Raw genomic sequence first — 13441 nt, forward strand, 5'->3', positions numbered from 1 at the left:
CTGTTCAAAGTTCATAATCTCTCGACGCCTCCTCACGTCGGTGGTAGGTGGGAAGTATTTTTGCATAAATTTCTCCATCAACTTCTCCCAGGTAGTGATTTCACCAGGCTTCAGTGAGCTTACCCATTGTTTTGCGTCGTCACACAAAGAATAGGGGAACAAAGATAGCCTGATCGCCTCTGAGGTGATTCCAAGAATCACAAATGAATTACACGTTTCCAGGAAACGTTTCATGTGAGTGTGAGGATCTTCTTCACGACCACCCTCATATTGTCCAGCAATCTGGAGCATTTAAAGCATTACAGATTTCATCTCGAACCTCGTCCCATCTGGCATTGGGTATATGATTCCTGGAGAGAAATCATACAATATAGGGGACGCATACTCCCTCATGGGACGCGTGCTACTATTCGCCATTAGGATCGGATTTTGCGCAGCATGAGCTAATTGTTGAGCTAAGTTCTGATTTGCCTGGTTGTCCGCCATTGCTTGTTGCTTGTTCTGTTGTCTGAAAAGTTTCTGCCTCAACCTTCAATGACGATTAGATTGGTTTCTACGTCGGAAGGTTCTTTCAATCTCAGGGTCGTATAAAAGCTCGGGAGTGCTCTCCCTGCTCATAAACATTCACAAGCTTAGGCTAGGCTTGTAATACTCCCTCGATTGAAGTGTTCCTACAAAAGATACAAACGAAATTTCTGATTAGTTTTGTTTCTGAATCCCTGGCAACGACGCCAAAAACTTGTTCGTTGCTATCGTGATTCGAGCTGGAAGTGTATTGTATAAAATAAATTGGAAAAATAAGTTCTAAGTATAAATGATGTGTTGATGCTTTGATGCATTTATGTATTTGTAACGCGTTGGTGCATTAGAGATGTGCAACAGAACGCACTACACTCCTCCTATTGATGTTTAAGTTTTCCTAAATCAGACCCAAGTATAAATCTAATTTAGGTTCCTGGTAAGTCTAGGGTCAAACTTAGGGATTCAGTTAAGCTATGCAAATCTTGCGTTGTAGCTATTGTAAGAGTTTCCTAAATGTATAAAGAAATGTGTTATTTACATTAAAGTGTTGTGCTTGTGCAAGAAGATACAAAAGAGTTGAGTAGTGAATGGTGGATCATGTGAAAATGGATATTAATGTAAGTGGTATGCATCGATCTAAGATGAATGTACACGAACCAGAATGTGATGTGGATGAGGTGGCTTGCTTATCTTTGTTTATGCGTTAGACTTTATTCAACACTTCTCAATGCGAATAACATACAAAATCTATCTCTAGGATGCATGCGTCAAACACAGAATGCAATAAACACCAGTAAGTCTATCTCTAGATGTACTAGGCATTCTACTTGATACTGGCTTATTTACTCTTTCTAATAATCTAAACTAAGCATGCTTTTACCAATTGATCAAGTTGGCTTAGACGTTTGAAATGAAGTTTTGCATAAAGTGCACATAAACAAGAAATAAACAATGAAAAAGTGTGATGGATCAAATATATGAATTTATAAAGAAGCAGATTATCTTTACAAAAGTAATATTTAATCAGATGAAATGAAAGCGATAAATGAGATAAAAGGAACTAAGCCAAGCCGCAGAGTACAATCCCGTGTATCTCTTTGGCTCAATTCTAGTTGTGTACAATCACTTGTATAAGAATCAGACGAAGTGTCTTTCTCAAGTTCGGCTTCCTCCGCTCCTTGACTAGCGGTGATGGTAGTTCTCTTCCCTTCTGATCTTCTTGGCACCACAACACAGCTTCTAAAGATCTACAACTATGACTACGCTATACAGAGAGTGAGAACTTGAAAATTTTTGAACATGTATGTATATGAACTCTTGAGGGATTTCATCTATTTATAGGCGTTGGTCATCTCTAGCTTGGTGATAGGCAGTATTAAAGTCCATGCCCTGGTCAGCCGCTATGACACTCAGAAGCTTTTCAAACGCTGCCTGCTGCAGGTGCCCATACTTGCAAGTGGTTATTTGACACAAACAACCTGCATCAATGAATCTTCTCTGCATTGAATTCCCTCCGACGTATGGCCCATGCGTTAGAGCTTTTGCCTATGACACTTCTTACTTATGCATTAGCTTTTTATTGAAATCCTGCAATATAATGCGTTAGTGCCGCAGTATTTAGTAATAAACATTCTTTTGCATGAGTTTGCCGATGTTTGAGTAATTCCATGCGTTTCTTCTAAAAATGAGGAGAATTTATCATTAAAAACTTTAGTTTTCCAACTTAAGAGCTAAAATAACTTGTATTTCTACAAGTTATCAGTAGACATGATATAAAGATACTCCATATTTTTCTTTCTATCAATTTTAATATAATAACCATTGTAACGTATACATTTAAAACTAAGTAGATTTCTCTTTGATTGACTAGAGAACAATCCACTGTCAATTGTAAATTTTATTTCTCTAAGCAAAATAATATTTTCGTTTCCAAATCCTTCAATTAAGTTTGTAGAACCTGATATTATATTGACTTTTGCTTCCACCATTGTTAGTTTCGAAAAATATTTTCTACTTGTAAATATTGTATGTGTAATTGCATTGTTTGTCAAACGTAGATCTTCTTTACTCATTTTTTAGTCACTCAACATTTAAAAATGACCCAGGTTTCTTCATTAAAAGAAAATAATTACAATGAGAAAAACAACATTTGAAATATACAAAGGTTAACATCTACTAAGAGGAAAAAAAACATGGAGATGAATTTTAAAAAAAAAAAAAACAACATTAAGTCTAGATATTTTCAAAGTCAAAGGAAATACTTAATGTTTCATCAATTTTGCCAATTTTCTCTTCAGGAGATTCAAAGAAGTCCATCACATCCAAATTTTGTCATATGGGATAGGTCAAATATGTCATTATCTTGGTATGTAAAATTTGCTTCCACATTTTTCTTTTTTTCCTTCAGGGATGCTTGATAGAGATCAACTAAGTGTTTTGATATATGACATGTATGTGACCAATGTTCAGTCATTCTGCATCGGAAGCATTTAAATTCAATACTTTTTGAACCCTTATCTTATAGAATTTTTCCTTTATGATCATCATTTTGTGTGGGTTTTTTGAAGTTTGAATGATTAGAACGACAACCATGAAAATAATAATCATTTCTTCCTCTGCCACGATCATGACCTCGACCATGATTATTATTAAAATTCACAATATTCACTTCAGGAAATGGTGTCTTTTCGGTTGGTCGAGATTCATGATTTTTCATCAATAACTCGTTACTTTGTTTAGTCACGAGAAAATATGAAATTAGTTTAGAATATTGTTTAAAACCTTTCTCTCGATATTGATGCTACAGGAGCATATTTGAGTATGAAATGTAGAAAATGTTTTTTCTATGATATCAACGTCAGTAATTTTCTCTTTGCATAACAACAGTTTTGAACTGATTTTAAATAATTCGGAGTTATAATCACTTACTAATTTGAAATCTTGTAGCCTTAAGTGCATCCACTTATAACGAACTTTAGGAAGAATAATTGTTTTTCTATGATCATACCTCTCTTTCAAATTTTTCCACAAGATACGGGATCTTTTATTGTAAAATACTTCATTTTCAATTATAGCTTTTGCTTTGTCTTGACTGGATGTCGTATTTTCTTCTTTAATATTTTTCCAATAGTCATAGCATCCAGGTGGATTTCGGCATCAAATACCCATGAAGAATAATTATTGTCGTTAATATCAAGGGTGACAAATTCTAATTTTGTGAGATTTTTCATGAAAACACTATCGTAAAATATTGTATTTATATTAGATATTTAACATATACTAAATATACAAAATAACGTTAAATTTATTTATTAGAACAAAGAGGGAAAAATCAACAAACCTTTAAGACCTATCTTCAGCGAGGAAAACGATAGGAGCTCGTGTTGATAACATGTTGTGAATTTGAGGAGCACAACGACGCACAATGAGAACGGATATGGAGAAAATATAATATAATAATAATATATAATAAATATTGAAATAAATATATAAAATAAATAAATAACAAAAAGTAAATAAAATAACAAAGAATGAATTTCTTCACTTTCTCCAATCCTTTTAGATTGATCACCAATATATCTTTCAAAACCCACCAAATACCACTAATAGTGTAATTTGGCAAGTAGGGGTGAATTACATGGATACTAATAGTGTAATCTTGAGACACATGAAAAATACATAGGATAATGAATAAGTAACACATGACCAATTGATAATTATAATGGACATCCACATTACACTCAACTTAACATATTAATTCACCATATTTAGCATTTCAAGATGAAGTCCTCTTCAAGTTCGAACCATTTGTTAAACTTGATGAAGAGTCGGTGGTTCACATACGATATTAACCTTTTTTTAGTAAGGAAAATAACATGGCCTTTCAATTTTTTAAAAAAATGACACATCGTTAGACATATTTACCTAAAGACAACAAACTACCCTTTTTCATATATGGCTTTAAAATAATATAATCCAACTAAATTTGTCCTTTTTCTTTTTCCTTTACCTAAATAATCTTAATGATTTTTCAATATATCTCAAAATAACTATTTTTTTTTGTATGAATTTCATTTTCAATATTCCATTTTTATCATCAACTTTCAAATTTTATTTTACTTTTAAATTTTTGGAAAAAAAAACAAAAAATAAATTATTTATATCGTCATCTTTTCATTTACCATTTAACTACATTTGAATTCCACTTAATAGTTGATGTTTCACTTGCTACACGTAACTCTAAACATTATTCAAATTGACACATCGATTTGATGGATAAAAAAAGATAATGTCAATTGTTATGGTTAATCTATACCAAACAAACTATTAAAATTTAATGACAAGAATAGAGTAGAAATAAACCTCAATTAAGACTCTAATTTTTTAAATAATAAATTTCAATGTCAACATGATTTATATTTAACAATAAAACTCCTTGAGAACAGATAACGTATTATAGTTAATATTATGGGAGTAGTCTTTCTATTATTGGTTACAAAACAAGCTTACCTTTTTGGAACTACAATCTTTCTTTTGACTTCAAAGTCCATTAAATAATCTCAAATCCCGATCACTTTTACTTTTTCTTTGATCTAGATTTTTTATTATTATTATTTTTTTATCTTCCCTCTTCTGGGTTTTTTTTTTTTTTTTAGAAAGAAAAAAATATGATTTTTTCCTTTTTTTTTTTTTTTTTCTCTTGGTGGTGAAGCGAACACCCAACAACTGAGCATTAACAGTAGCGCTAAGCGCAATTGGGAGGTAATACAGTTGCGCACATAATTCTGTATACCGTGGACTGGCATGCATTCGACTACGTGTCTCATTTCTAACCTCTTATTCAAGAATCTTTCAAAAAAGCCTCAAGAGATTCATGTAAACTGTGACCGCAAACGCCCCATTGTAGTCGGTTTCTCTCGCTCTGCTAATCCTTTCCCTCTCAATCCATATTTCCCTCTATCATCCATCACTGTTTGTTCATTTTTCATCTGCTTCTTCTTCTTTCTTGCTAAGGGGGTTTTGATTTTTCTCTGGGTTTGAACTTTCAAACTCATTCTTTTTGTGCTCAGCAGCAGAAGAAAGCAGTTTTTAATGAATTTAAGGGATAGGAGGTATGTGGGTCTGCTTTGATTTTTGTTTACTCTGATCGGTATCTTCCAATTTTTGCTGTTTTTTGTTGTTCAACATCCTTTCCTTTTTTGTTTCTAAGAATCGGAAAAGTGATTCTGTGAAATTTGAACTTCAGAAGTGTTTGTATGGGGTTGAGTGTGTAGTTAATTTGTGATGGCTTCTCTTTGGGTGACATTTGGATTGTCATAGTTTGAGTTGGAAACTTCTTTCGATTTATTTGGAGCTTGAAACAGTAACACAGTAGAAAAAGATTTAACCTTACCTTGGGACATCTTTTTGTTCCAGTACGTTTACATAGCTCTTTCCAAAAGCTGCAACTGACATTGAAAATCCAGGAAGAGAAACTTGTTGGTTATTCTCTAAGAATTGGATCCACATGGAGGGTGGCCAACTTTTGAAAGATGGGACTGTTAACATTGTCCATTTTACATCTTATGCGAGTTGATTGTTCTTTTTACTGCTTTAGAGGAATTATCATCTTTTTGGTGTTTTCTTGTTTGTCTTTATGTAGTGTGCTGTAAATAATGTATATGCATATTACTTGTTAATACGTTTGGATTTTGTGAGCCTAGAATATTTGTCATGTAATATATAGAAATATATATATATATATATATATATATATATATATTTTTAACTAGGGATATAGCAGTTGGACGTTCATCTATGGATACTCAAATTTATCCAAGCGTTGTTTTTTGGCATTTTTGTGTGAAGATGGCAAACAGTACACTAAAACGAGCTTATTAAATATCCTCGAATGTGACTGGAAATCATAGATCATGACCAAATAGGAAATGTCATTTATTTCCTTCTTTCAGTAAATCCGAAGTTGTTATTCCCAGTCTTCTTATGATGTCTAAATTTACCAGTGTAGGTATATGTAGTTGCCATGAAGAGACCTAAAAAAAACCACAAAACATAGTAATTGTAAATATATCTTGAAAGTAGTTGCCATGAAGAGACCTAAAAAAAACCACAAAACATTCCAGAGGCTCTTTCAGTCGTAATTGTAAATGTCCTTCCACTCATCTTGAAAGGGAACATCATGCAGAAAATTATTGTTCGAGCCTAGAAATATCGCAACTATGATAGGACATAACGTTTCCATGTGTAATTTTAGGGTAATGATATGGTGCATGATATTGTTTGCAACTTTTTCCTTTTTGTCCTCAACTGTTATGTGATTTCTTTGCCCACATTTGTGAGAATTGTGTGGTTTCTTCACACTGTTGGTATCAACAATCATCATTGAAACCCATCATAACTACGTGTATCCTTTGCTCAGTTGTCACCTTGTTGCAAAAGCCATCATAACCTTTATCTCAAGCTCAATATTGCTTTTATATACTGGCTAAAGGTGAAAAGACTTGTACGAGTATCCTTTGCAATTGTCACCTTGCTCTAAAGGGAACTTTGGAATGATACAAAACATTGATTTTTGTAAACTGGAAGTTAAATTTTTGCTGCTTGGATTGGTGTACTTCTTCCTAACATGCATACAAATGCTGGAGTTTCTCTACAAGTACAAATTATTGGAATGACTTTAAGTTGAGTTTTCACAACCCCGTTGAGTCGGTTTAGTTTGGAACAAATTGGAATGATCTTTTCATGAGTTAAAATAATGTTTGCTTAGCTTTCTTCGTTCTATTATCAGTGGTAGATCCATAAATTTTGTTGACGGGGACTTTATATAATATAATTAAAATAAGTGCATCTAGTGAGGCTTGAACCTAGGTCTAGAGGGGGCTAGGAGGAAAATTTACCACTAAGCTAGTTAATGATTTTGAAACTATGTCAGTCTTTTATATATATATATTATCTAAAGAGCATAAAATTGGGGGGAAGGCTCGAGCTCCCCGGGCCCATACTAAATCCGCCTCTGCTATTAATTGTATCAACCTTTTAACATTGCATGATATGCCTCCATGTGCTATAAACTGAAAGTAGGAGTTTTTTCTTTCTTCTCAATAAGAAATAAGGTGCAACAAAACACAACTAACATGAGCCCGAATTGCAGAACTGATAATTGAGGTATTACTGAAGATGAATGAGGACTATAAAAGCATTGAACCGGGGACGGATTTAAGACTTGGCTTGGGCTACAGGGACCAGTACATTCAGGGAAGATTGACCAACAAATCAGGTGTAGGTGCAAATGCAGGTTCAATGGTGGATGTGAAATATGTTACCACCGACTCCCTGTCTGAACTAGTTTGGTCTCCACACAAAGGTCTGAGCCTTAGGTGCGCTGATTCCAGCTTCAATAATAGAAAAACCTCGATCTTGTGGGATGCAGCAGCCAATAATGCAAGTTTTGCACTGCCACAAAATGTATCTGAGAAGTCTACTTCCAATAATATACTTGACAATAGGACAATTATTTTGTCACAAGCAGAGAGTCATTTGAAGAATATATCTGAGGGTAAACAAACTTCAATTATGACCAGTTCTGACGACCCTGCCTGCATGAGAAGCAAAGTACAAATGACACTGGAGAAAGGTATATTTATGCAGATGATTGTTTAAATGTACAATATGTGAAAGTTTGATTCCAAGGTGATCGTAATTTTAGTTGCATCTCATACCATGCTTTTGTTCAATATGCTTGATATTTCTTTCTGCCCAATTATATTTTTGTTCCTTGAGATTTTTCCCAGTGATGCATTTACCTTCCAGGGGTTGAAAACTTTGCAAATGAAATAGTTAGCAGGGCAGAAGTGTCTGCTATACATTTTAAAGAGGAAGATCTACAAGCAACTGGAGGGGTGGATGTAACAGATGCAGGAAACATTCTGGTGAATGAAGTATTGACAATCGGGAAAAATGACTGCTCATACTTGCCAGGTCTGCTAACACCAATGCAGTTTATTTATGGATCGGAAACATAAATTTCTTATAAATAAAATATATTTTTGATACTTGATGATAAAATACAGTGTAATTGTTCAATGATTTGAAGCCCAATTGGTAACATCAAGATTTGTTTGAACATTTCATTTTCCCTGCTCTCCCCTGGAGCATTTTGTTTTTCCATATGAAAAATGTTTGCATTGGGAAACCTTCTGATTGCGCTTATCAAATAGTTAGTTTTTATGTTTTATCTTCATGTTTAAAATTTTATTGACTTCATCTCCCTTGCAGTTTCCGTGAACAGAATCAATGAAGTATCAATGAAACAAGATGAACCTGAGCTTGAAAAAGTTCAACATGAATTGTTAGATATGGATCCAATTGGTGGAGACATAAATGAAGATAGAAATATTACAGCTGGAAAGGTTGTTCAACCCTTGAATACGTTTGAGCCTACTGTCTCTCGTCCAACTTTTTTAGGGAAACTGGAATCATCTGCAGAAAATGACTTGCAAAATATAAATGATAAAAATGCTGGGTGTGAGGGAAGTAAAATTATAGTGACAGTGACAGATTCCTCCCATGAAGTGAGAGGCAGTAACCAGCAAGAAGGAAAAGATGATTGCAAAGACAGAGTTGACTCGGCTTCTCCAAGTAGTTGTGGTATGCATTGGATTCAAAGGAAAGGCAAGGAAAAGGCTCTGTCTGATGGTGATGTTCATGGAAGAATGTTGAATAATGATGACAACAGCTATGGAAGTGTTGAAAGCTGTAACAGTGCTTTTCGTTCAACGTCTAAGAGGCGATGGAGCTTTGAACAACACTTAATTGTTGGGAACAAAAGAGCCAAAAAGCAAGACCATAATGGTCCAACATCAAACCTTGGTCAAGATAGCTCTTTCATGAAATGGATATCTAACATGACAAAAGGATTCGCAGAATCGATACAAGATGAGGCACCTTCTCTTGGCCTTACCCTTGCAAAGTGTGATGTTGAACAGGGGGGCCTGAATGAAGAACCGATGGACAAGAAGATCAATGCTCCTGGGTTCAGTGGCGTTGGTTTCCAATCTATCTTCCGGTCCTTGTATAATCCAATAATGAGAGGTGAGGAAGGAGCACCTAGTGCAATTTGTCAAGCCAAACAAGAAGCTAAGGAAATTGAAATGATTAAAAATAGTTGTGATCTTAGTCCAACTCCAATAGCCTGTTTTGGAGAGTCTGATCACTTCGGCAAACAACTACTGCCAAACAATGAGAATGAGCCAGAGCTTATATCCGGAGATGGACCAACCCTGCTAATACAGCTGAAGAATTCACCTGAAATTTCTTGTGGCAGTCATCAAAGTCATAAAACCAGGTCTCAGGAGAACCAGAATTCATGCAATCTTATAAGTGTTGCTGGAACAGGTGAAGCTATGCACTCTCCTTTGGGTAAGTGCAAGTCAAACAGTACAGAGAATGTTGACTGTGATCTACTATGTGGAAAGATTAACCATACTACTGGTAATGCGAGTGATCCTCTCAAAAGCTTGTGGATTTCCCGTTTTGCTGCCAAAGCATCTGGATTTATGGCAAACCCAGAAACTTGCAACCTAAATACCAAGGATGATTCCCAATGTTCCATGCACAGCCCTAGACATATTCCTTGCCCTCAAAATCACATTGATCATCATTCCATGGATGACTTAGATACTGCCGTTAGTAAGGAACAACACACCACAGCAAATACTGAGGCTTCTCCTGGTCATAAGGAATTCAAAAGCCATAATGAGCAGAAATCCATTAGCAAGTTCAAATCTTTTTTACGTTCTCCTCAAATAAGAAGTCCAGAGGCAATGGCTTCCGTCTTTGCTAGGAGATTAGGTGCATTCAAACACATCATACAGTCAGATTTGACCGTAAATGTGGGTCATGAAACTGTGACCTGTTTCTTTTGTGGCACAAGAGGTCACAATCTACATAATTGTTCTGAAATTACTGAAAAAGAAATTGAGGATCTTTCAAGAAACATCAGGTTCTGTAATGAGACAGTTGATCCCCCTTGTTCATGCATACGGTGCTTTCAGCTCAATCACTGGGCTATTGCGTGCCCACTCGCTCCCTCGAGAGGTCAACAGCAATCTGAGTCCCATGCTTCTTTGGCTGATTGTTATGATTCTGGTGACCTCCAACGTGCTTCTGGGATTGGCTTAAGTGCAAAACCCCAACACGTTGAGGATAGAAAGATAGATGGGGTTGCATCAATTCTAAATGATACTGGTGATCCCAATATTAAAACTGATCTTAGTCTTGATTTTAAAGTCTCTGAACAAGTGAAGTCTGCAGCAATATCGATTCCCAAATGTGTGATTCCAGAATTTCCAGAGAAGAGTTTGAAAAGAAGTGAGGTGGTACACGTTGACAGCATTGTTGACAAGCAGAATTCCAATATACCACAAGTGGTCGTCAATGCAGTAAAAAAACTTCGACTGTCTCGAAGCAATATTCTTAAGTAAGTTGGTACAAGTTTTTATCCTTCATTTATAATCATATTTGTTGCACTTTTTCCATGCAATTGTGTGTTCAAGCTGTAGAAAGTAAGATGTTTACATTTCTGCATTTTAAAACGTTCACATTTCTGCATTTCAAGTCCTCTTTTAGTATCTTTACAAAGTTAACGTGACATATTGGATTCAATAGTTTGAGACATTTAATTATTGAATCGAGTTATTATGGGATATAAAACTATATGTGACTGAACTTATAATAAGTTTCATTATCTTCGCATTTTTGTGTCCTCAAGATGCTGTAGCAAGGTTTTTGTTTACACGTACTTCCTTTTCTATTTAATGTTCTTATTGGTTTCCAGTCTTTTGACACACCACTTGGTTTATAAAAATATTTGGAGAATGGCAAGTTGAAGCCTGCTGGCAACTACGTTGATATATGTTTTTATTCACTTGCAATCCTACATGGAGATCACTTACTGAAGAATGTTTTGAACTTGTACTTCAATTCCCAAAATGATCGGACATGGAAACTCCTTTTTCTTATTGAGTGTTGTTTCCAAAAACTGATACTTTCTCTATTGCATCGGCACCAGGTGTATGAGTTCCCACATATCACTATCACTTCTTGATGGTTTTTTCTTGCGTATTCGGCTTGGGAAATGGGAAGAAGGACTTGGGGGAACTGGGTACCATGTGGCTTGCATAAGGGGTAAAATATCTATTAGTACTTGGTTGAGTATCATGCAAACTTTTACTGTCGTATTGGTTAACTATATTTTGTCCTTTTTTTTGTTTTACCCTTTATCTTCTAATGCCATTAATTCTGTTCTAATTTCTTCTGAAATTTTCATGTCCATGTATTTCCAGGTGCACAACTCACAAAAAATTCTATTTCTGTTATAGTTCGAGGGGTTGAATGCCAAGTTCAGACCCAGTACATTTCCAACCATGATTTTCTTGAGGTATAAATGTTTCCCTTTTTCTTTCAAGCCCCCACCCACCGCCCCCCACACCACCCCCCTCCTCCTCCTCCTCCTCCTCCTCCCAAACATAACTTGAGCAGCTGTGAGCAGTTGTTAATTGTTGGTTAGAGCTCAAAGTTTCGAAAACATGTCCGTTTGATCTGAGTTCATGGCTGTGCCATCTATTAGCCTTAATGCTTCCATGTTCAAGTCTATTTACTTTAAAAAACAAACTGTAGGAAAACATTTGCTGTTCATGCCATAATGTTCCTTTGTTCTGTTAGCCTTGTTCTACCAACCAGTTTGTTTTGGTTATTAGAAGGCACGGTGGTAAGAGGGGAAAATCCCTACATCTTTTTCGTGACTGAGGTTTGACATCACTGCAACGATAAATGACGATTGCTGGATGTTATAGAGGGCTTCAATAGTTTTAGACATCAAAGTCTAATCATTGTATCATTTACCCTGAAGTTTATTTCTTTCTATCCTTCAAACTTGTATACGAGTTTGTTCGCTCAATCCTCTAGTCTTAGTTCGGATTGGTAATCGAAGCTGGTTTCTGGATTTCAATGCATGTCTACCTTCCCCCATTATACTGTTTGAATTACATAAGGTCTCAATGGTGAATACTCTGTTAACAACATCCTCGATGTCGTATTTCACCCCAATGGGTGGTCGAAAACAGCCTAAAGGATCCTGAAAGATGGTGCATGAAATGTTAAGATGAGAAATAAAGAAAGAAGTTTTGAGCTAGGTAGAGAGGATTTGAAAAATGAGGTAATTTCTTCAGGCTATTAAAATTCAACTTGACTGCTTGCAGGATGAGATGAAGGCATGGTGGTGTACAGCCTCAAAAGATGGCAGCAGTGTTTTTCCTTTGGCAGCAGATTTAAGAGCCAAAGAGAAAAAGAAAAAGGAGTTGGGTTTCTAAACAAGCACAAAGGAACTTTTGTTTGCACAAAATCAGTTTCTGTTAAAACTGTACATAGAATCACCATACATCCCCCCATACCTACAGCTTCAAATTTCAATTGAACAGTGTCAAATGTGTTGTTTAATGAACTTGTTATATTATTCCTACTTGTTTGTGTGCACACAAATCATTTAGCATCAGATATGCTTTCAAATGGAACAAACAAATGCCAAATTGTTTAACATTTACCTTCACATTTTTATCTATTTGGGTATGTTATTGATGTTATCTGGTTGGATTTTATGAATGGAGGCTTCTAGACTTTTTTTTTTATTTTTTTTTTAAATAATATTAGAATTTGAATTTTTAACCTCCTTGTGAGCATATTGACTTATGTAATTTTTTTTTTTTTCAAATATACGAAAGAAAATATAATACAGGTCAAATATAGCTGAGTCATATTTATTTTGATGCGTAGCCATGTATGATGTTTGAGATATATTATGAGTAAAAAAAATAAACTAAAATAAAGTGACATTTTTGCCACTTTTGCTTCTACAATCAACATG

The 13441-nt window shown here is 35.1% G+C and overlaps 1 protein-coding gene across 4 annotated transcripts; it reads left to right on the forward strand.

The window, feature by feature from the left end:
* Nucleotides 1-5159: 5159 nt before the first annotated feature.
* TZP (zinc knuckle (CCHC-type) family protein) lies at nt 5160-13160 on the forward strand. Of its 4 annotated transcripts, none has more exons than XM_090308681.1 (7): nt 5160-5633; nt 7673-8155; nt 8332-8499; nt 8797-10999; nt 11591-11706; nt 11865-11959; nt 12780-13160. In XM_090308681.1, exons 2-7 carry the CDS (start codon nt 7699-7701, stop codon nt 12888-12890), a joined length of 3150 nt encoding a protein of 1049 aa, XP_090164807.1. In that variant the 5' UTR covers nt 5160-5633; nt 7673-7698; the 3' UTR covers nt 12891-13160. The 4 variants fall into 4 exon arrangements, with proteins under 4 accessions (XP_090164807.1, XP_090164811.1, XP_090164809.1 ...); XM_090308683.1 differs by lacking the exon at nt 5160-5633 and adding an exon at nt 6578-6776; XM_090308682.1 differs by lacking the exon at nt 5160-5633 and adding an exon at nt 6578-6658.
* Nucleotides 13161-13441: the final 281 nt, after the last annotated feature.

Source organism: Benincasa hispida, chromosome 1 (genome assembly GCF_027475165.1).
Source record: "Benincasa hispida cultivar pf3 chromosome 1, pf3_genome.v1.1, whole genome shotgun sequence".
Classification (NCBI taxonomy): Eukaryota; Viridiplantae; Streptophyta; class Magnoliopsida; order Cucurbitales; family Cucurbitaceae; genus Benincasa; species Benincasa hispida.